Source organism: Diadema setosum, chromosome 1, assembly GCF_964275005.1.
Source record: "Diadema setosum chromosome 1, eeDiaSeto1, whole genome shotgun sequence".
NCBI classification, from domain to species: Eukaryota; Metazoa; Echinodermata; class Echinoidea; order Diadematoida; family Diadematidae; genus Diadema; species Diadema setosum.
The window spans coordinates 52,003,723-52,026,927 of record NC_092685.1 but is presented as its reverse complement, the minus strand read 5'-3'; the positions used below and the strand labels follow the sequence as shown (position 1 = coordinate 52,026,927).

Below are 23,205 nucleotides of genomic sequence, written 5' to 3'. Positions count from 1 at the left end.
CTACATTTGCATCCAAACTTGGATGGTACATGTAGATATCCCTTAGGGAGTGGATGAGCCCAATGTTAAGTTTTTAATGGCGCGTTTCTATTATGGGTCATAACTTTTGATCCATAGGTCCGTTTGTGACTAAACTTGGATGGTAGATGTCCCTTGGGGAGTGGATGATTACCACAAGGTCAAAGGTCACAAGCAGGGGTCAACAAACTTTTAGAGCCCAATGTTACGTTTTTATGGCGCGTTTCTATTATGGGTCATAACTTTTGATCCATAACTCCATTTGTGACTAAACTTGGATGGTAGATGTCCCTTGGGGAGTGGATGGTCACCACAAAGTCAAAGGTCACAGGCAGGGGTCAACGAACTGTAAGGGCCCAATGTTTAGTTTTTATGGCACGTTTCTTTTTTGCCATGAATTTTTACCCTTGTATATCTCTTTTTTTATCTGTTAAATCTCTTTTTTTCATATGTTATATCCCATTCGCGTACAATTTCGTGTATGTGAATGGGCAAGACACATTATGGCACTTGCCTTGTGTGTTTATACAACTAATAGCAACCAATTGTTTACAATGCCAATAGTTCCTTTACAGTGTAGTCCAAAGAGGACAGATGATGATGATGAAACAACATTTATATAGTGCTATTTATCAGTAGAAACATTCAAAGGTGCCAGTGGACAGTGATTGCTAGTCACTAGTCATGAAGCATCATGGCAAATTCTCGAGATGAGACTCGTATGTTAAGTGTGTTATTTTGTTGCCATGTGTGTAGGGTCGCTCCAACCTGCCACCAGACAAGGTGCCATGGGATGCTATGAAGACTCTCCTCTCACAGTGCATCTATGGAGGACGCATCGACAATGACTTTGACCAGGTAACAATCAGAGACTTGTCCTCTTATTAGGATTTCTTGACAGATTTTTGTGAAGATATGACCTTTATTGACTTATTTGTGTTTCATTGATCAATTACAGATCTGACATTGTAGACCTGATGCACTTTTAGTAGAAAAATTTCATGTTAATTGTTTCCATGGTGATGTAATGACTAATTTGAGACCAAAGTGTGGAAATAAGCATGATCAACTGCAGCACAACTTGATTTGGCACGTCAGTGTAATTATTTGAAGTAATTGATACTTTGAAGGATCGTCACTCGTGGTAGGGGAAAGAAGTGGGCTGTAATGGCCTTGGAGATAATAATCAATGCTCTCACAATGCTTTCTTGTCTCCCTACCCAACCCTGTTAGCGCCTGCTGTCTGCCTTTGTTGAGAAGCTTTTCACTGTGAAGAGCTTTGACTCTGACTTCCCTCTCATCCATGACGCTGAAGGAAAGACCATCAACATGCCTGAAGGAATCCGGTAAGTATTCCTTCTTTAGGTATTGATGTCTTCGTAAATGTTGCTTAATTTGGAATGGAAATCTGAAGAAGCTAAAGTATTGTAGAAACCTGCATAATTTCTAAACATTACTGTGATTAGAAATACAGTTGTAATCTTGTGAAGAATATGAGGAAATATCTAAAAAGTTCTCTTTTGACTCATATTTTTGTTATAAGAAATCACATATCAGTCAGCAAGTTTTAGTCTGTCCTGCATTGCATGGTAATGATGTCTAAAGGGACAGTTTATTTCCAGCTTGGACTGCATTTATCAGGGTTCAGTATGTTTGATAGCAAGGAGAAATTACCAAATGCTGTATTTATCACATTCTGTGTAAACTCTTACTTGTTAGTGCTTTAATCTTAGGGTGGCATCATGTAAAGTAAAAGTTAAAAGGGAGCCTGTATGTTAGGAAGTATATTTGTGTTTATGAGTTCCTTTAGTTATCAAAGTGTAATGTGGTGGCAGCATGTATGATGAAATAAATATTGATATTTGCCTGTTTTTCATGTTGTGTCCCTCAGACGTGAGCAGTTTGTGCAATGGGTGGAGGCCTTGCCTGACAACCAGACCCCATCCTGGCTTGGACTCCCCAACAATGCTGAGAAAGTCCTCCTGACCACACAAGGTAGCACCATACCCATATGTGATGGTGATGATGATGATGATGATGATGATGATGATGATGATGATGATGGAACTGATTAGTAATTATGACACTGATTATGATTATGATGATGATGATGGTGATAGAGATGAAGTCATAACAATGGATATCATTATAATGATTAATGGCAATAAGATGAAATGATGGAGCCTGACAGAATGTTTATCTGACTTCTCCCAGGAACCAGTATGATCAGCAAGCTACTCAAGATGCAAACATTGGAAGATGAAGAAGACTTCATGCAGGGTAACACTCAGGAGGAGAAACGTAAACGTCACTCCTCCTCTGATGGTAGACCAGCCTGGATGCGCACCCTTCACTCCTCGGCTGCTAACTGGCTTGCTCTCATACCCAAGGTGAGTACCACTGCCATTTCACATAATTCATTGGGACCGTATGGGATCAGACCTACTATTGAAGACTGCCAAATTATCAACAGTTGCTTGAATACAACACACATATCTTTTTAAAAATTATAAATAAAAAAAAAAAATTGTTCTGGAGTATTGAATCATGCAGCTTTTCCATGTGACAAGGAATGTTTGAAATATGAATGATGAATGTTCCTGGTAAGCTATCGGTCGTACTATATTCAGGACTACCTGTCGGTTAGGAAGGATGAAAAATAGCAAAGTCCATTTGAGTGATATCAATCAAAGGAGCTGATATCAATTTCTTGCCATCATTAATAGTGATGACGTGCATTACAGACAAACAAAAAACTCACAACTTGTCACCATTTATGGCTCTCTGAGCATGATTAGTCGCTAAGTTTCCATTTTTGAGGATGGGAATTGAGATGAAATGGACGTGGGAAAAAGTTGATTTTAAGAAGTGAGAACTGTCACCCCACAAATATGATTATTTCGAGTTTTGTATGGAAGATGCATTATTGATCAAATATTGTACGTAGACCTAGAAGCAACTTTATGCATTTTACACATGGTACTTAATCCGTCAAAGACTAGTCCCAAGTACACTTGGATAGGTGTCTATGGGAAATAGTTATAACAAAATCAGCCTGTCCTCAACAGGTTAATAGACAGCACTTAATTGTTATTATTTTTGCACACCAATGTCATGATGGGAGCCTGTGAGCCGAATCCATGAAGTTTTTATTATACACCTGTGATTGTTGTTGTTTTTTTCCTAGAAACTGACGCTGCTGAAACGCACAGCTGACAACATCAAGGATCCTCTCTTCAGGTTCTTTGAGAGAGAGGTGAGTTTTTTTGTTTTTCTGTCAAGATATGATCACATTGATCAAATACTTATCAGCTGTGTGACTGTAGATGATGCTCTGATAAACTTGGTAGGCCCTTTGTTGATGAGTTGTGCAATATTGTTAGTTTATGCACCTGTGTGTTGTTCAATAAACAAATGAAAGCTCAAGTGTGTAGAGGAACAAAAAGAAGTCCCAACATTTGCCCATGTGGGTCAAGACAGTGTGCAGTTCCATTGAAAAATGAACATGTGATGAATTGCTTGACTGCTATGGAATCATGCATGAAATGTTTATATCTATCTAGTCACAAGAATAGTTTGAACTTGTATATTTTGGCGGCTGAGAATGATAAGGGTGTTATGTTGCCACTAAAGCCATAGTGTTGACGCACCTTAATGCCTGTACCATTCTCAGCCGACAATTTGCTCAAGTTGACAAACTTTACTTAGCAAAAAAAAAAAGAAAGAAGAGATAACATTGAGTTCTCATTGGGTTTGTAATGTAGTGAATTTGATATGTGATTTGTCATGTATGACTGACAGGTGAACCATGGCAACCAGTTGCTGAAAGACGTACGCAATGATCTCAATGACGTACTGGCCGTCTGTATAGGCAAGAAGAAACAGACCAACAATGACCGTGCCCTTCTCAGCACACTGGCCAAAGGCATGCTGCCCAAACGATGGAACCGCTACACTGTCCCAGCTGGTCTCACTGTCATCCAGTGGGTGTCTGACTTCAGTGAACGCATCAACCAGCTACAGAAGATCTCCACGGCAACCACATCAGGTGGTGCCAAGGAGCTCAAGGTAGGGTGCAGTTGACATGAAATATACTGGAACAAGAGTTTTCTGTGAAAAATGTCGTGGACAGGGTTATCAGAAAGACTTTTGTAATACTGTATGTGGTGCAATGTGTCTACTCCCTCATGACTTTTATGAAATGTCTCTCAGGGGGAAAAATATTACCAAGAAGTGTCTCTTTGGCAGAGATTTGCTAGATAAAATTGTGAGGTAGGATGATGGTGAGTAGGGTTGAATAGGACAAGGGGGAGATCTCAAACCCTACAAACAGGCAGCAGAAGTTGCATTGAATCTCAACAAGATCTGTCACCAAATACAGATTGTCGGTTGGTATGATTTTAGAATATCATTGTGTAAATCGCATAGTTTTAAATCTTGTAGTCAGCTGCACCATAACCCTTCCTAAACTATTTTTTTTTTTTAAATTCTGTAGATCTAGCCTACTTTGTGCAGAATAAGTGGTAACGTGGATGCCATTAGCAACATGACAAAGTTAGATTAACTAATGATGTTCATTGAGTTCCAGGTTTGCCATAATTCGTCGCCGGTCACACGAACCGACGAATCACTCGATTTTGGGTCAAATTTTCGATTTTGAGATTTTCAGTCATTTCGATAGTAGATATTCCATACTACATATTCTGAAATTCTCAGTGTGTAATTCGGTGTAATTTTTACGTAGTTATCACTTTTGTAGAAGTATGTAATTCCATTTGTGAAAATTATTTGTTTTTCCCATAGACGCGTGTGTTAAAACAATCGGGCGATTCGACGGTTCGGTGACCGCGCGTACAAGTACGCGCGTACGCGCGGTCACCGAACCTACGAATCAGTGCGCATTGACTTGCGTGTAATTTTTGAGATTCAACAGTTCATTGACCATGCGCACAGTGCGCGTACTGTGTAATACATGCGTTGACAATGACAACGCTCAATGTACATGTATATATGGACACACATGGAAAATGACAACGTTCTTTGCAGACCGAAAATACATGCATGCAGCTCTTTGACGATTTTCCGCTTATTTGTTAACAATACAATTCGATAAAATCTTCACAAGTTAGAGCAAGAATTGAAGTCTGATGTACGACAAAAATAATTGGAAATTATAGACATGAAAGTGTAGCCATCATAAGTCAAAAATGGGTTAACTTCAAACGCGATTTTCTCGAATTGTCATTCTTACGCAAACCTGAGGGATTCGTCGGTTCGTGTGACCGGCGACGAATTGTTTCATCTCAAATTTTATGGCCAAACTTCATTGTTGCATCTGTGTCTTCCTTGTGCAACAGCTCTAGCCAGTTGTATGGTAAAAGCTGTAGTTGACATTGCTGTGCTTTTGATATTGTCAAGCCTGTCATCATTCTTATGGTCATTGTATTATGTACTGGTAGTCACTTTGAACCTTCTTTGATATGTGTCCAGAACCAGGAGGTGTGGCTTGGAGGACTGTTTACTACTGAGGCTTACATCACAGCTACCAGGCAGTATGTGGCTCAGGTTAACAGCTGGCCATTGGAAGAACTCTATCTAGAGGTAAGTCAGTACGATACTCAAAGATAGACAGACAAAGGGATGGATGGATAGATGAATGGATGGATTGATAGATGCCTATATGCACTCTGGATAAGACAGAAGACAGATACATTAAAAAAAAAAAAAGATTATGTACAAATTCACATATAATTTCACTCGTGATGTTGGTCATGTTGTGTGTCTTTTGATTAAAATTATAATCCAAAGAGTGTTATCAATCTCTTTGTAGCCCAGCTGACCACTTATATTACATAGAACCATGAATATCTGTGTGAAGATTTGACCTGTGTGTGTGTGTCTCAGATTTTGTTGAGTTATAAACATAAATCCATGTTTATTTTTCAGGTGACTGTGTCTGATCCAGGTTGTGACTTGAAGCTTGATGACTGCAGCTTTGCTGTGTCAGGTATGATGCGTTTCCCTCTGAAACATTCTCACAAAGTCATTGTGACCCTTATTTGATGAATGTACAATATTGTACCTCCGCTTTATTATACCCCCGCCACACTTAGTGTGAAGGGGGTATATAGGAATCACCGTGATGTTGGTTGGGCGGTCGGTCGGTCTGTTGCAAAATCTTGCGTCGCGAACTCCTTCGACAGTTTTGAAGCAATTTAAATGAAACTTAGGGTAAATGATGATAAGACATGTTTTTTGTGTTTATCGGACAATGCGTTGCCGTGGTAACCACAATTTTACTAAAACCTTGTGGAGGGAACTACTTCCATAGTATTTAAGCAATCAATTTCAAAATTGGTGTCTATGATGATCTACAGGTGTAGTTATGCAAGACACTCTTTGTGTTTGTACTTGACAAAGCATTGCCATGGTAACCGCATGTTTTCTTCGAAATCCTGTGGAGTGAACAACTTCCACAGTTTTGAAGCAATTGAAATCAAATTTGGTAGGCATTATGGCCTTGAGGCATAGATGTGGAACACATAATTTTTGTGATTGTCAGACAAAGCGTTGCCATGGTAACCATAATTTTACCAAAACTTTGTGGATTGAATAACTTCCACATCATTCAAGCAATTAAGGTCCAATTTAGTATGTATAATGATCGGGAAGTGTAGTTATGGAAGACACCAATGTGTTAATATAAGAAAAGTGTGTTGCCATGGTAACCACTCATTTTTGTATCAAATTGAACCATTTAATCTATGAAGGTGAAATTTGGTGTGTATGATGGTCTTTAAGTGTAGTTTTGCAAAATGTCGTATTTGTATCGGACAATGTGTTGCCATGGTAACCGCATGTTTTTGTTTTTTTAATCCTGTGGAGTGAACTTCTTCCACAGTTTTCAAGCAATTGAAACCAAATTTGGTAGGCATTATGGCCCTGAGGTATAGATGTGGAACACATAATTTTTGTGTTTGTCACACAAACCGTTGCCATGGTAACCACAATTTTACCAAAACCTTGCTGATTGAATAACTTTTCCATCATTCAAGCAATTTAAGTCAAATTCAGTATGTATCATGATCTAGAAGTGTAGTTTTACAAGACACCAATGTGTTCATAGAAGAAAAATGTGTCGCCATGGTAACCACTCATTTTTGTATCAAATTGAACCATTTAATCTATGAAGGTCAAATTTGGTGTGTATGATGGTCTTTAAGTGTAGTGATGCTGGGGGAAAGCATGTTTCTATTTGCTGTAAGTTTAATACTCAGTGTCAACTCTTTAATTGTACAGTAAACTAAAATTATTCTGTTTCCAATTCGACAAGTACACAAACTTGGTATTAACGTCATTGCCCTCATGACATCACATACTATAAAGCAACACTAGGGGCGGGGGTATTAATCACCTTCAGTGATAATTCTAGTAATTAACATAGATATAATGGTTCAAGTCGGAGTTTACTCTTTTATCTAGTTAACCGTGATATTTTGTAGTTTCCAAAGACATGTGATGTGACCTTTTAGGTCATCAAAGCCATAGGTTAAATATGCTGAATTTTCCCTGGAATGCTGGAGGTATCTTCTTGTGTTCTAAACAAGAATTTAAAGAAATCTATCAAGTCTTACTATGCAAATCTTAGGCATGTCTGGATTGATATCTTAACCCTTTGTTTGCTACGAGTGCCATTTGTGACAGAAATCATAGCATCGTACACACTGTCCAAAGTCCCTGCCACAGTTGGGTTTAAAGCTGTGTTATATCTTACTGTGTAGGGCCCATGTGTACATGTAAACGTTCCTTGTGTGTGGATTTGGTTATAGAAGTACAAAATTGGATATGCACAGCAAGTGAATTCCTCAGAGAAGATTTAGAGAGAGATTGAATAAAGGTTTAACTTTTCAAAATATTTCAGAAGTCAACTCATAAGTCTTTTAGATAGCAGAAAAGGAATGATATTGTTGTAGGGAGAAGAGTCTCAACCTTTATCTGACTGTTTTCTCCATACCAGGTCTGAAGCTACAGGGAGCTGTGTGCAAACAAAACAAGCTCCAGCTAAGCTCTACCATCTCTTCTGACCTGCCCCAAACCAGCCTTCGATGGGCCCACATGGATGATGGCAAACTCCCAGACCAGACGGGAAAAGTGAGTGCACATCTCTCATTTGTATAAAAGGGGATGGCTAGTAACTGATCAGTGGGAATCAGTGGGAATGCTGGGGGATGATTGTTCCAATTCTTGTGGGATTCATTTAAGAGTACATTATATATCTATTGTGTGAAAATTATGTGCTTCAGAATGGTCTCGTATTCAAGTAATGTGCAGTTCACTGTTTCCAGGTTAGCATGCCTGTAAAGTGACAGAACGATTGTTAACGATCGCCCGACTGCACATGTAGATTAACCATTTATATCATCTTCTCGCTATGTTGCATCTATCTATATCTCACCTGTCCCCCTCCCCCCCTTCCCCCCCCCCCCCCCCCCCCCCCCCGGTCCATTTTATCTGTCACTTGTTAGATCTATAAACAATGCCTTTTCTTTTCTCTCTCTTGCCCTTGTGTAGCAGTCAGTTATGTGTTTCTTTCTCAGTTTGGTAACCCATATTTTCTTCCCTCATAACATATGGTTCAGGTCAAGCTTCCAGTGTATTTGAACCAGACCCGTGGTGAGCTGCTCTTCACCGTTGACATGACGATGGCCAGTGATGTCACCAATGACCTCACCTTCTATGAGAGAGGTGTGGCTCTGCTCTGTTCTGGTCTCTCAGCCTAAGAAGGGTGAAAAAACTTTTCAGCACACTTTATTTCCCCATTTAAATGTCAGTTAAGAAACATGGAATGATTGTACTATAACCATCAATTTAATAGGTAATTCTTTTCAAGCGTAGTGAGAAGCTAATGTAGGCAAGTAACATTTATTTAGATGATTGCAATTTAGATTTTGGATGAATGATGTCATTAAAGGCACAATGCCTGTTGTTTTCAGACTCTCATTATTGAATGAAAAATCTGTGCTGTCGGAAGTCAGCTAAAAATGGTGAGTTTTATTCTCCATTGTGAAATGTGAAAGTCTATAATCAATAGAAAGTGAATTTATCCTTTACCTTCATCCATACTATTGCTGAGTTATTGAGTTGAGAATTTTGAGTTATCCTTATCAATGTTTCATGTGTTATTCAGGCATGGTGGAGGAATCATTGTGAAACTGTTGCAGTGTTAATTACATATCACCGTGTTCAGAGGATTTGAAGTTTAGAATGAAATTCATACAGTGTGTAACTGGCTTGATCATATAACATTAGTGTAAATCACTGCTTTTCCTTTCCTCTTGATTTCATGTTCACAATAATGTACCTGCAGAAGTTGATTATTGCGATCCTGTATGAAATGTAGGCAGACTTAATGAATAGATGAAGATTAACTTGATGATTGACACTAGTATTTCAGTTGCCATGGTAGGGCGGTGAGTGATGCTATCAAACAAGCACTGACTAGTTTTAGTGTGTGTGTGATGTGTTATTGAAGTTTTACTATTGAGTTTTAAAGCATGCATGATGGTATCAGAATTACAACTGACTTAGATGCCAGTACGGAGCAATTTTAGACTGGCCTAGTGATCCAAGATCAGAGGCTTTGTGAATGCTGTCCGTATCAAACATGAAACCATATTCATGTAGAAGCATAATAGAGCATCAAGGTATGCTTATTTTAGTCATGTTCCTGAATTATTCAGTCAATCTTCACTGAGAATTTGACATGGATATAAATCCCATGCTCACTCATATCAGGCATTATAATGCTGTTAAAGAGCTACAGCTCTGTTTATGTGTGGTAGCAAGAGCAAACATTTATGTGGAGCTGCAGAACACAAAAGGTATATCAAGCAGTGAACAGTAGATAAATGGCTCTTTTGTTAGCATCATTGTGGAATGCTATTGACATTAAGTGAACTTATTGTGAATGTCATTCGCTGTGGTTAAAGACATCTTGGCGTATCTGTATTTAACATACAATGCACATTCATTTAGTCATAAAAGCTTTAATCTCTTTATTAGTATACGCATGAGGCAGATAAATCTTGTTTGCAGTGAAAACGGTAAGCCACTTTATATGGCATTTTTGTAAAAAGCCTGTGGTTCATTACCTGTAAATGTTCCATGTGAAATATACCAACAGGATTCTAGATTGACTGTTTGCATGTTAAAGAACAGCTAGAATGGGATTGTGTCAGTGATGGTTGAATGATCATGACATGTTGTACATGAACCTCCAATGAATGATATTTCAATGAATTACAATACATTATGAACAATTTACTTTCGGAGAATATTATCATTATTGTTTATATTATGATATGGACTTTAGTTCCTATCCATTGCTCACACTCACAAACACACACACATTAAAAAAAGCCCATAATTTCACCATCAACAAACTGTTCAAAGCTCAACACAAACTTTTTGCTTTGGTTTCCTGACAATGAAATTTAGTGGCCAGATTGGGTCACCAAAACACATCTTCAAAAAGTGATGGCCCAACATCTGTTTCTGGTGGCCCAGAGCCACTGCAAATGTTGAGCCTTGTTGCTATTTTTTAGTGTTCTTTGTCAGGAATCACTGTTGGAATGATCATGGGAAAGTCATAGTTCTGAGACATGTTTATGACTAATTTAGTCATTTTAAAAGTGAAGCTCAAAACTTCACAATATTGTATCTATGAAATTATGAGTGAACAAGAATTACCAAGAGACATCCCAGCTGGAGATTGTCCTCATAAAGCATGTGCTAGCAGCCCTGTGAGGTTATAATATGTAGGCAAGTAAGTCAGTATCATTACATTCACGATTTCAATTTTGCTGCAAGCATGGTGATTTTTCATCTAGTGCATAATCAGAATATTGATAATAATATGAACAATTTATAAAGCACCTGTCAATGTTTCTGTGCCCATAACAGTTAACAAGAGAAAGAAACATACAAATTAAGTATGGGTACAAATAATCCATGAATTACACAATCATTGGTATTGTTCTTCGAATCAGTGAAACTTGAGTTTCTTTTTGAAAATGTCAATGGAGGAAGAGTAGTGAATATGAGTAGGGAGGTTGCTCCAGAGAGTGCATGCATCTTTCTTTGCTGTGTAGTCAATAAATCACTTCTGCTAATCAACATCTGATGTACATGTGACTTTCTTGGTTCTTATGGCATTCAGTGTCTTTTAGATTCTTTTTTATAATATGCATCCTTCCCACCCCCAATAAATAAACTATCCAGGTCAGATTGATGTAAGAAATGCATGTATTCCAAGTTAAGATGGGATGCGAGTGCACGGACCACAACAGTAAACATGATGATGATGATAGTAATACAATGTAGTTGTAGTAGTAGTAGTAGTAGCAGTAGTAGTAATGATAATGATAATGATAATGATAATAATAATACAAATGTGTTGCTAATATATTATTATCAATATTATATTATTATTATTATTATTATTATTATTATTATTATTATTATTATTATTATTATTATTATTATTATTATTATTATTATTATTATTATTATTATTATTATTATTATTATTATTATTATTATTATTATTATTATTATTATTATTATTATTATTATTATTATTATTATTATTATCATCATCATCATTAATATTGTTGTTATATTAACTGGGTTTGATGTTTAATGTTCTAGTGTGTGTATATGAACTGTTAATGGTGTCATACCAAAACTTCCCTGATTTGGTTACATGTACATGGTGTTATTCATTTTAGACTCAGATCTGAAAGCCATGTAGCATAAGGTGATGGCGCGCAACATGTACTATACTTACATATACAATGCAAAATACAGACATCACATGAACAACACGTACTTGCCAGTACACATACGTTCAAATATACATACACATATCAATGTCATAACGAAGAAGAATCACACGAATGGATTTGATTTCAGATTTATTTCCAATATTTCAGATGGTTACTATTGCTATGTATCAAATTCTCGAAATGCAGATTTTTTCATAAAACTACAGATGTATCATCCTTTATACGCTTTGCAGCATGAAGAATGAACTTGTACGGGTTTTGATATTTCAAAAGATAAAAATATGCAATAATGAAACTCCCTATTCCTTTGTACTATACATTAGTTGAACATTTCATACCAATTTGAACACGCTGGTTTGTATATTTTGCGGAAAAGAAAAATACATATTCTGCACTGATAATGACAGCTGAAGTCTGCTTCAGAAAAACTTGAGAAGTAATGCACTATGTGATTTATCAAGTCTGCCCATATGATGACCTTTTTTTTTTTTGGACATACATAGGGCCTACTTGTACCCAGTGCTGCTAAATTTGCTTTCATCATTCATTTCATTCTTAGCATTATATTTCACAAGAAGAATGCAATCACATAGCTTACAGCACCGTTGACTAATGGCATGAATGATTGTGTTCATTAAGATACAGTTTTGTCTCCTTATCTGTGATGAGACTGCAGTGAGGAATATTGAGAAATTAAAATGCAAATTACTTTGAATAAATGGAGACGACGTTGATGAGGACTTTACAGTATGGTGATTTCTACTACCACCATCCAAGAAAGAAATTGGATTTAATGTGAGAACTGTTTCTATCACTTAGAAACTCACAAGAATCATATTGTCCCATCCCAGGTCATAGTAAAAAGACTGCAGTATTTTCAGGTACAGAGTCATATACAGTGGAGCGTTTATGAGGCCAACTGTACTTATTATTAGTACCAAGAGATTAATGTTGAACTGACTAAAATCTTAGCATGAGTAATTGACATTCAAGTACAGAACCACAGGTATGTAAACACACTCCACCATCACTATCTGATAATATGCATACGTCTTTATACATGTATATCAAACTTGTCTATAGCTAGGACTACGCAATGTTCAGAATATTCTCACTTATCTCATAAAGTTGAATAATGAAATGAATGCTACCGCCATATATGGCAAATGACATCACACACAGTAAGGTTTTCAGTCATGCTGATACTAAGATCCAGAAGAATGTGTCCCTGTAATCTATATCTTAGTATTGCAGACTACATACGGCAATCTCTGCTATATTACTCCACAAACTGGTCATTAAGGCCTAATAGTTGATTTCAGATCATGTTGACACTTTGAAAAGTTGGACGAGCAGAAGCTAAGATATCAAACTCAGTTTTTTAAAGATAACACAGTTTTAAAATTTTCAGCCTGATCATCCCATCATGTAGTTTATTGCTCATCATTCATGTCTGCAACTTTTTGATGAACGCGAAGCAGAAAATACTTTGAGAATACGACAAGCAGATGTCAGTGTGACTGGGATGAAAAAGCTCTTGTAGACTCTTCAATAAAATGAAATTTTTCTTATATACACTGCCAGTCATATTCAATTACTCTTGAAATAACATTACTTAATGGAATGAAAGATTTCAATTTTGGTTTCTTTGTTTATTCCCATAAGAGATAATTTATACACTGCAGCATGTAAACCTTATACAACAGAATGATTTGTGAGAGCAGGTGGTCTTGCTGCCAAACGTCTGTAAGGCACGTTTTGTCACTGTTACAAACGTGAAGTACAAATACGTTTTGTAAGATCACAATCCAGAAACATTCTTGGAAATCTACATGTTGGTGCAGATACTTTATAAAATATCATCCTAACGCATTCAGAATATATCCAGTGTACATTGCGCCCAAGTTGGTATTTATAAAGAGTAGAGTATTATGATAAAACCACACTGTCTTCTTAGATCATGATGAATCAGAGAAATGTGACATGGTGTCCTTGAGACATCCTTGATGACAGCTAGACATCAAACAGTGACTCTGCATCTATGTCCTCTCTACCACAGACAGAACAATTCCTTCTTCTGGTTTAATGTTCCTTGTACCAAACTTGAGAGGCACCTGTGAAGATGATATACAAATGAGTAAACTGTAAGAACTAACTTAAGTCAGATGACAATGCATCACAAAATAAGCAAAGCATGATATCATCAGCAATTGATCAGCTGTCAGTGTACCTAAAACTTATAATATAATTCTATCCGTGTTTCCATAGCCTGTATAGTTCAATAAAGTACAGTGAAAGAATGACCGTCAAATTTTTCCAACTAAATAAGGAAAATAAAAAGAGAATTTCACAAACTTTACTTTTTGAATGAAGTGCACATTTCTTCGACTTGCTACTGACTTATGTTATGGGTAATATTATTCCCCCTGCCTTCTGAAAGAGAGAAGTCAAGTGTTCTTTTGTTATGCGAAAAAAATGGAAATATGTTGAATTTTCTTTATTCTTTCTTTATATCGTTGTACCCATGTGACATCACAAGCTATTGTAGTCTTTTCATCCAGCCGTGACTGAGCAGAAACTTCAAAAATTCATAACTTTTCAACGGATTGTCCGATTTTGCTCAAACTCTCACTGATGTGTTCTACTATTATTGCTGCATTCACTCAACCCACATGTCTATGAAGGTGAACTTGTCCTTTAAAGATTGAATGTGAAAGATTTAGGTACCTTGCTGTTGGGGCTTGTTTGAAAGCGATACTTTTGGAGGACTCTAGCCACAGCCATCTTGATTTCCATGAGAGCAAACCGCATCCCGACGCAGTTACGAGGACCAGCACCAAATGGCATCCAAGCAAACGGGTGACGCCCCTCACGGTTCTCTTTTGTGTACCTTGGAGATGTGAATCAATATGAAATAACTATGACATTTTGAAGATGTGTCATGGCAGAATCTATTGCATCTTGCACTCACACAATGGCCCACCAATGATGTATCCTTTAAAATATATTTCATGAGTTCATGAATATAATGTTTCAATTAGGATTCTAAAATTGAAGACAATTCCTAACCTTTCTGGATCAAGATCTCAGGGTTTGTTCTGTTCTCAGTGTCACAGTGGATGGAATATGGTGAAAAAAAAAAAACCCAACTACTCTATGAAATGGTGAGATCCTTACCTGTCTGGATCAAAGACCAAAAGGTTTGGCCGATACACTGGGCTATGCTAGCTGGATTGATTACACAGAAATTATCTTTATTTACTACCTTGAGACTGTGAGATCTTACCTATCTGGACCAATGGCAAAATGGTTTGGCAAATACTCTTGGATAGGGCCTACAGTTGTACGTTGGATGGATGAGATGCAGAGGTGATCTTTAGTTTACCTTTGGGAGCAGTGATTTAAAAATTTTCAAGATATCACATTTGATGCATATGTGTTGGTCTGTTGTATTACAAAACACCCTACCATATAGAACTTTCTCAATAAAGCCTAAAATATAAGGGAATATCACTATTTTTCTCATTAAACCACAACTGTAGACAGTTTAGTCTGAAAACATTTTCATTATAAATATTGTTCAAATTTTGCGTATTCAAATATATACTTCACATCGATTATATGGATTCAAATTTTTACAGTGGTTGTTTCTATCCCTAACTCACATTTTAGAACTATTTTGAAGCACTAATGCTGGGTATTTGTTTCATCTGCAAATGGTAAATTATGTCTTCAAAAGGTTGTGAGATCTTACCTTAGTGGATTAAAGACCTCAGGGTTTGGCCAGTACTCTGGGTCATGGTGAATGGCATGGATAGGGAAGAAGATCTGGACACCCTTAGGGAAAGTGACACCATTCAGAGTATATGTCTCGTTGCATACTCTGTCTGTTCTGCAAAGATAAAATACAGCCACAACAAACATTAAGTGACATTATACTAATTTTTTTTTTCTTTGTAGACCTAGTAACAGCAGTACTTTCTACCTGAACAACCCACAAGGTAGATGCCCTGAATGCTAAAAAGTTGCTATATAATATGAATACACTGTAGAGAGGACAAACACAATCAAACTATGCCAAATGCTTGGCATCCTGCTCCACGTCATGTGATCACATCACGTGACCATTAAATGTGATTGCACACTCCTATTAGGAAATTTTCAAGTGAAGAGCTTTGACTTAAAATTTGCCTGTTACAAAACACTTACAGAGCAGCAGGTGGGTACATGCGCAGTGTCTCACAAACCACTCCATCAAGGTAGGTCATCTTGGCAATGGAGCTGTAGTTCACAGAGTCCCTGTCTGGGGTCACTTCATCCACTTCCTGGATGAGTTTGTCCTGAACCTCAGGGTTGGTGGCCAGAGAGTAGGCTATGAAGCCCAGAGTGATGTTTGTAGTCTCATAGCCAGCAATAAAGAACAGCAAGGTCTGCAGCATGGAGTACAAAACATGACACAACTATGAAATACCAACTAAATAAAATCTTAGAATATATCAAACATAACAAACCAACCGTGTTTGAAACCCGTCTCATTTGTATTTATCAGTGAAATAATCTGCACATATAAAACATCATTTTATGGCTATGTGACATATTTTCTTCACATTTTTCTCACAAGCCCTAGTTACTAAAACTTCTACAGTATTAGATTTGTGAAGACAATGTTGCAGCTGTGCATGGTAAAATTCAGAAACATTACAAACCTGTGCAACTATTTCCTCTTTTGTCAACTTCAAATCCTTGTTTCTCCTGGACTCAAAGAACTCTATGTTGTGATGTTCATCCAAGTGATTATGAACATCCTCCTCCACCTTCTTTCCTTCCGTCACTTTTTCACTTTCCCCAGACCGGTGAGCATTCAGTATAAGCTGAAGGAAGTCTTTTCTTTCCTGTATAAGAAAAAGTGACATCTCGAAAACATCACTTGACATTTCCCCTTCACTCAACCACATCACTATCACTGACATCTCCTCCCCTCCCAAACACACACATACACAATGAATAAAGACCATAAAGCTGTTGCCACAAATCATCAATCATTACCAACAAATATGATGGTGGTTATCTTATAATAATAATAATAATAATAATAATAATAATAATAATAATAATAACAATAATAATAATAATAATAATAATAATAATAATAATAATAATAATAATAATAATAATAATAATAATAATAATAATAATAATAATAATAATGATAATAATAATATGTCAATTTATAGAGCGCAAAACCTATAGACATAATCTTCTGCTCTGCATAAGCTTCTGATGTGCTTGATAATAATGAACAATTAAATGAAAAGATGTGTTTTGAGTCGTGATTTAAAAACTGCTACAGTTGGGGATTTCCGGACTTGTAATGGTAGATCATTCCAGAGTTTGGGAGCTGCACAGACAAATGCTCTGTCTCCCAGTGTTACTTTTGTTTTACTTGTTGGAATTGTAAAAGAAGAGTGTCCTTAGAACTGCGCAAATTGTGAGTGTGTCTATGAGATTTGAATACTAATAATTCGGATATGTACCTGGGGGCTTGACCGATGAGTGACTTATATACAATCAACAAAATCTTAAACAATATTCGTTTACGAATTGGAAGCCAGTGTAAGTCTTTTGCACCAATGAAACATAATTCCAGCAAATGGTTGGTTCATTCAGTCTCTACTGAGTTTTGCTGGCAGGGTATGATATACATGGCATTTAGCAATCATTGTTGACTTTTCTTTTTCAAAATCTGTGGCTGCAGATATGTTGCCAGTGACTGTAAGTTGCAGTATTAGGTACAGGTACAAATGATTGCTCAAAGCTTACAAATATTTCATCATTCTCTATCTAGATCCAGAAAAATACTTTACGATTCTCCTTCCATTATCTAAATTCCGTAAAAAGATGTATCATGTTTGACTTCAAGCTTGTGGTTATGAAATGACGCAGACAGGTCTATATTCACAAGACTATCACCTGTTTAGTACTAGTAAACTGCAATCAATACCTGCACTTTGGTGGAGTACAAGGAAAATTCTACCACTATTTCCTTTTCCTCTAGAACCAGACATATTCCAAAGGAAGTCGGGTAATGTACACGTATATCCCAAGGTGCAGCTATAATTGTTTCAATTAGACGATCATTTCTGGCTACAGAAGAAGAATCGTGAAGATCCAGGAAGATCTTCTCAGTGTTTTTCACCTTTTGCCTCACCCAGTTTCAGCCTCCTCTTGTTGTTGTTATTTTAAAGATCGAAAGAAGAGAGAGAGAGAGAGAAATGGGGCCCTATACAAATAATTTGCCCCAGACAACACTTATAACATAAAACAAACATTATAGATGTTAAAGAGATATAAACAAGAATATTAAATGCATACCAAGTCTCCTCGAGGGAGTTCATATCGTCTCCAGGGGGGAGCTCATATTGTCTCCACAAAGGAGCTCATAAAGTCTCCACGAGGGAGCTCATATTGTCTCCATAAAGGAGCTCATTAGGAGCCTCCTCTTGTGAGAAAGAAAAGAGGATGGTTGACGGCAAAGCTTGTGGTTCCCCTCACGATCTGTACCTCACATACTTCACATACTTCACATACTTCCTGAGAAATGGATCTTGTTCCTTGGCATACGTTGGCATAGGATCGAAATCTGAACATGTTCCGGCAAGCTAATATCATTCCATCAAAGTGTTTGGTTTCTAACTAACCTCACTTCTAGCTAATATCATTCCATCAAAGTGTTTGGTGTCTAACTAACCTCACTTCTAGCTAATATCATTCCATCAAAGTGTTTGGTTTCTAACTAACCTCACTTCTAGCTAATATCATTCCATCAAAGTGTTTGGTGTCTAACTAACCTCACTTCTAGCTAATATCTTTCCATCAAAGTGTTTGGTTTCTAACTAACCTCACTTCTAGGATCAGCTTCTCTAATCGCCATTGCTTTGTCAACCACGTTAGAGAAGAAGTTGATGACACCCATTTGGAACATTCCAATATGAAAATAATTCATGAGATGAGCAACAGGTGGTAGAACGCCTAGAGAGAGAGAAAAAAAAAGTCATTTCAGTCTCTTCATCATATTTTTAACTCTTTTTCTTATTCACGTGCACGTCAAGATTTTCAAACTTGACAACTGAATATCTAATCAACTGTAAACAGTCCCTTACTGCCAATAAAGAAAAAATACTTTTATTAGAATCAAAGAGAATTGCACATCTGTTCACTTATACAGAGTCAAATTTTATACACATACTACAGTCACATTATCGAATATAAAGTATCGAACTTTTAAAGAGATATTATAGCTTAAGTTAAGAAGGGGATTTAGATTTCAAGTTTCTGCAGTATAGAAACCGCTTTTGAAAGCTTAAACTGCATACGATTCTAACATGAATTCAAAGTTTATATGATGAAAATTAATTTTGAAATGGCCAAGATATCAAACTACAAAGTGAAACACAGAGGTTGTAATAAAAGGTGGTCATACTTTTTATTATAACCAATTTGTTTTTTGATATCTCAGCCATTTTGAATCAATTCAATAAACATATTTTTTTTTTAAACTCATCAAAGATCTCTACTTCTTTTGGCAACAACTCCTTAGAAAATGAGAATTTGACCTTACCTGCAATTATGAGTCTTGGATTGATGATACTTCCATTCAAGATTGTCTTGGCGTTGGCAACAAATGGGTCGTTGGGATTATTCTGGGAATCTATCTCCAAGCCAAATGCACATCGAGCAATACCGTCCATAGTGAAGGCCTCAAAAACACTGAAAGGGCAAAACAAAAACCAAAACACTTAAATATATATATATATATATATATATATATATATATATATATATATATATATATGATATACATATATATATATATATGTATATGTATATATATATATGTATATATATATGTATATGTATATATATATATGTATATATATATGTATATATATATATATGTATGTATATGTAATATACATATACATATGTAAATGTATATATATATGTGTATATATATATATTATATATATTATGTGATATATGTATATTTCACGACTCAAAACACATCTTTTCATTTAACTATTCATTATCATCAAGCACATCAGAAGCTTATGCAGAGCAGAAGAATATTATGTCTATAGTTTCGTGCCTTGTATCGATATATTATATATATATTATTTACTACTATGATTTATTTGACTGTTAACACGATAACGTTACACAATTTCTTTTCTTTATATGTACACATTCAATTATCGTATGTTAATATATTAGTATACCAATCAGTATATTTCATATGTTTACTCACAGTTACTCTAAAGATATTATCTTATTAGAATGGCAATACACTAGAGAAATTCAAATTCTAGTTGCTTGTGCTTTACTATAAGACTAGCACAGAAGCACGTGAAAATTGAAAGGGTGGCATATAAGAATTAATTGGTTGATATGTTTGAGCACACACCTGTTGACATTAACTTCATTGTCTTTCTGCTGCCTGGCTCCTATGTTCTTCACCAGATAGTCACAACACTCATTTATCAGACCAGACATCTGTGCAAAGAATCAGAATATCTCCTCCTTCATTTCAATATTCAATGGGGGTGAAACATTGTTGACATTACCGTCTGAAAGATTTCAAACAAAGGATCAAAATTCAAAGTACGACAACATAGCAAGAACATTTTAGCAGATCATCTCATATTCCCTGTTGTTTGGAAATTATGCTATCTGTCCTCTGTTTATAAAGCAAACTAGGTTATAAGATTAGAAATAATGGTCGAATTTACAAGATTGCTACAAGTTTTGAGCTCTTTAGGATGAACAGCAACTTAAAAGTCACAAATTTCATAGCATTTCTTGAACTTTTCAAAAATTCTCACAGATCAGTTGCCATTCTGTCACTTTATTAAATATTCTTCACAACATTCTCATTAAACTAGTTTGTGCCAATGAGTCAAATGTATACAAATTTCACACACAAACCTATGGATATGGATTTAGTGTGGCACGCAGAAGGTTAAATCAATTTTCCAGTAAGTAAAAAGTGTCAACAAGAGACATAAGATGGCATTAATAATAGAAATGCTCCCATCAAAACTGGAGGCAACCACACGAGGTGAAAAACGGTAATTCTACTAAATAAATCAATAGTTGAATTCAACAACTTTACTGTGTGACTGTTTTACCTTCTTCATTTTGGCAGCACTAAAAGTTGGAGTGATGATGTTCCTCACATCTTTCCAGTGCTGGTCTTGCAGCATCGACAAACCTTTATCAAGTGGACGATTCTTGAGAACAAACATCTAAAGCACAGAAAACAAAAACAAATGCAAAATTACATTAATATGAATATACTGAAATCAGCACTGATATAGTGCAAAACATATCTAAAAATTGTCACATCTCTTTATGTTAATGTATGCACTTAATAAGTTGGATTACACAAGTCACCATAATAGATTGCACTGATGTCAAGTGACACCGAGGTTTGTCATGTCTCCATGGTAACACATCAGGTCTTAATTAGAATTTTATTCCAACCTGAAAACATTATACACAACACTAGCTGAAGGTTATGACATTTGATCGTAGCATCTCAGTTTGCATGAAATGACAACCACAAAAAAGCAGTAATAATTGAATGTCATGCAAATAATTTTTTAAAATAAAATATTCCTTTTGTGTGCTTTCTTTTATTCATGGTGCAAGTGTCTTTTACTTATTTTGCTATACGACAAGAATCATTAATAAATCATCTGCATGAAATATGATGACGGTGCTCGCAATGGGATGGTGTCTTAGACACGTTTTGTCATTGTATGCTAAACAGACCATTATTCATTTTGTTATCCTCCACTTAATTTGCAAATTAGCAAGAGCAACTGCCTGCAGATTAACTTGACTTTCCCACTAATGTTGTTGTACACAATAGAAGAGTGCATGAAAACTAAATCATGCCTTGTTATCATACCAAAGTCATACAATGTGTTGCTTGAAGGTTTGCATGGTGAAGTAAATGAGGGAGAAAGGTTTGCGGTGACACTTCAATTCTCCCCTTTCTAGGCTCTTCTGCTAAACAACGATCCGGTTAAGGACTACATTATACCAGGGAGGTGGAAGTCTCTCTTCCACCTCCCTGATTATACACATGGTGTCACCGTAAACCTTTCTCCCTCAAAGTCATACAAATTCTTGCTACAATTTGATCTCTTGATCTGTACACAAATAAACGTTTTCCCCCTATGAGTGAGTCATCCAAATCAGTCCCTGGGGAGAAATCCTGGGATTACCTCTTTCTCTACAAGTTACCATATTTGAGAAATGGCATACATTGGCCTCTGTGGACTGATGGCAAAGCGTCAATGTGTCCGGCTTCAACAAATCTGAGAATCCCGACAATAACTGACAAATTGCCAAACTCATGTCAGGAAATATTGTTACTGCGGGAAACATGCATGACAACTCCCAGATTTCATTTGATACACACAGAGGTAACGGGACTAGGAAGAGACAGCATTTCAAATCAATGAGCGCTGTGTAACAAGGAAATACAGTAATAGCCACATTACCTGAATCATCATTTTAAATATCATGACAAAATTGAAAGTGAATTCCAATAAAATGTCTACATACTCACCTCATGGTTGGTGAAGTTACTGAAACTCTTCACGCCTATTTCTCGTACCATCTCTGGGTCACTGACCACATAGATTGGTTTGTTGAACATAAAGACTCTGTAGAAATCAATACAATTAAGTATGGACAATGTGAGGATTTGGAGGGGGAAAACACACACAAAAAAGCAAACTTAACAACTCATTTGCTCCATGCTTGTAATCACAACGGATTTCATTCACAGTATACAAGATATGCAGCAAGTTTATGCATGATTGATCATTATCTTGTAACTGGGAGGAAAAAATCCATACATTTGAGTGTGAAATGGACACTTTTTATTTTTTATTTTTTATGTTTTTTTGGAGGGGGTCAATTTTGTACCCACTGCTATACTTTACCCACAAAGAAATGAATAATGTGACAATATTTACAATACAAATACTTTATAGACAACTACAACTGACAATGACACAAACAAACCTGCACAGCTGCGAGAATTTACTGAAACTATCCTAAACTTTGAAATGAAATTATGATAGACCAATACATTATCAGGCCTACATGCATGTTTTTGAAAAATTCACCAAATATACTTGCTTTTAAATATTTTACCAGCATCTTTATCATCACTATGAATATATTTTAAGAGTTCCATCGCTATTAGCAAGAAAATATTTTGCTTTGTGTATCATTCCAAGGTTTCACAGAGCTTTTTGTTTTTGTT

General features: G+C 36.2%; 2 protein-coding genes across 2 annotated transcripts in view; one reads left to right on the top strand and one right to left on the bottom strand.

The window, feature by feature from the left end:
- LOC140236867 (cytoplasmic dynein 1 heavy chain 1-like) overlaps positions 1-8,964 on the top strand; it is a 76,322-nt gene extending 67,358 nt beyond the window's left edge. Inside the window, exons 82-91 of the mRNA XM_072316811.1 lie at positions 775-876; positions 1,252-1,364; positions 1,910-2,013; positions 2,233-2,408; positions 3,206-3,274; positions 3,820-4,086; positions 5,509-5,619; positions 5,965-6,025; positions 8,036-8,169; positions 8,658-8,964. Coding sequence (XP_072172912.1) covers positions 775-876; positions 1,252-1,364; positions 1,910-2,013; positions 2,233-2,408; positions 3,206-3,274; positions 3,820-4,086; positions 5,509-5,619; positions 5,965-6,025; positions 8,036-8,169; positions 8,658-8,798 — 1,278 coding nt within the window. The 3' untranslated portion in view covers positions 8,799-8,964. The remainder of the gene's footprint in view (positions 1-774; positions 877-1,251; positions 1,365-1,909; positions 2,014-2,232; positions 2,409-3,205; positions 3,275-3,819; positions 4,087-5,508; positions 5,620-5,964; positions 6,026-8,035; positions 8,170-8,657) is intronic.
- A 4,876-nt stretch (positions 8,965-13,840) lies between these two features.
- Positions 13,841-22,592, bottom strand: LOC140232132 (cytochrome P450 3A6-like). The gene is made up of 10 exons (XM_072312282.1): positions 22,501-22,592; positions 21,050-21,166; positions 20,326-20,414; positions 19,483-19,631; positions 18,763-18,893; positions 16,571-16,756; positions 16,074-16,294; positions 15,619-15,756; positions 14,592-14,754; positions 13,841-13,978 (listed from the first exon to the last, which is right to left on the bottom strand). Exons 1-10 carry the CDS (start codon positions 22,588-22,590, stop codon positions 13,904-13,906), a joined length of 1,359 nt encoding a protein of 452 aa, XP_072168383.1. The 5' UTR covers positions 22,591-22,592; the 3' UTR covers positions 13,841-13,903.
- Positions 22,593-23,205: the final 613 nt, after the last annotated feature.

What these genes read in the sequence shown, in the direction of transcription:
- LOC140232132 (XM_072312282.1), bottom strand. Translation starts at nt 22,590, where the DNA reads ATGTTCAACAAACCAATCTATGTGGTCAGTGACCCAGAGATGGTACGA. An exon ending in AAGCTGATCCTAGAAGTGAG is followed by an intron (nt 16,757 to 18,762) that starts GTTAGTTAGAAA and finishes TTTCTTATACAG; the next exon opens with GAAAGAAAAGACTTCCTTCA. An exon ending in AAACAAGCCCCAACAGCAAG is followed by an intron (nt 13,979 to 14,591) that starts GTACCTAAATCT and finishes TCATCTTCACAG; the next exon opens with GTGCCTCTCAAGTTTGGTAC.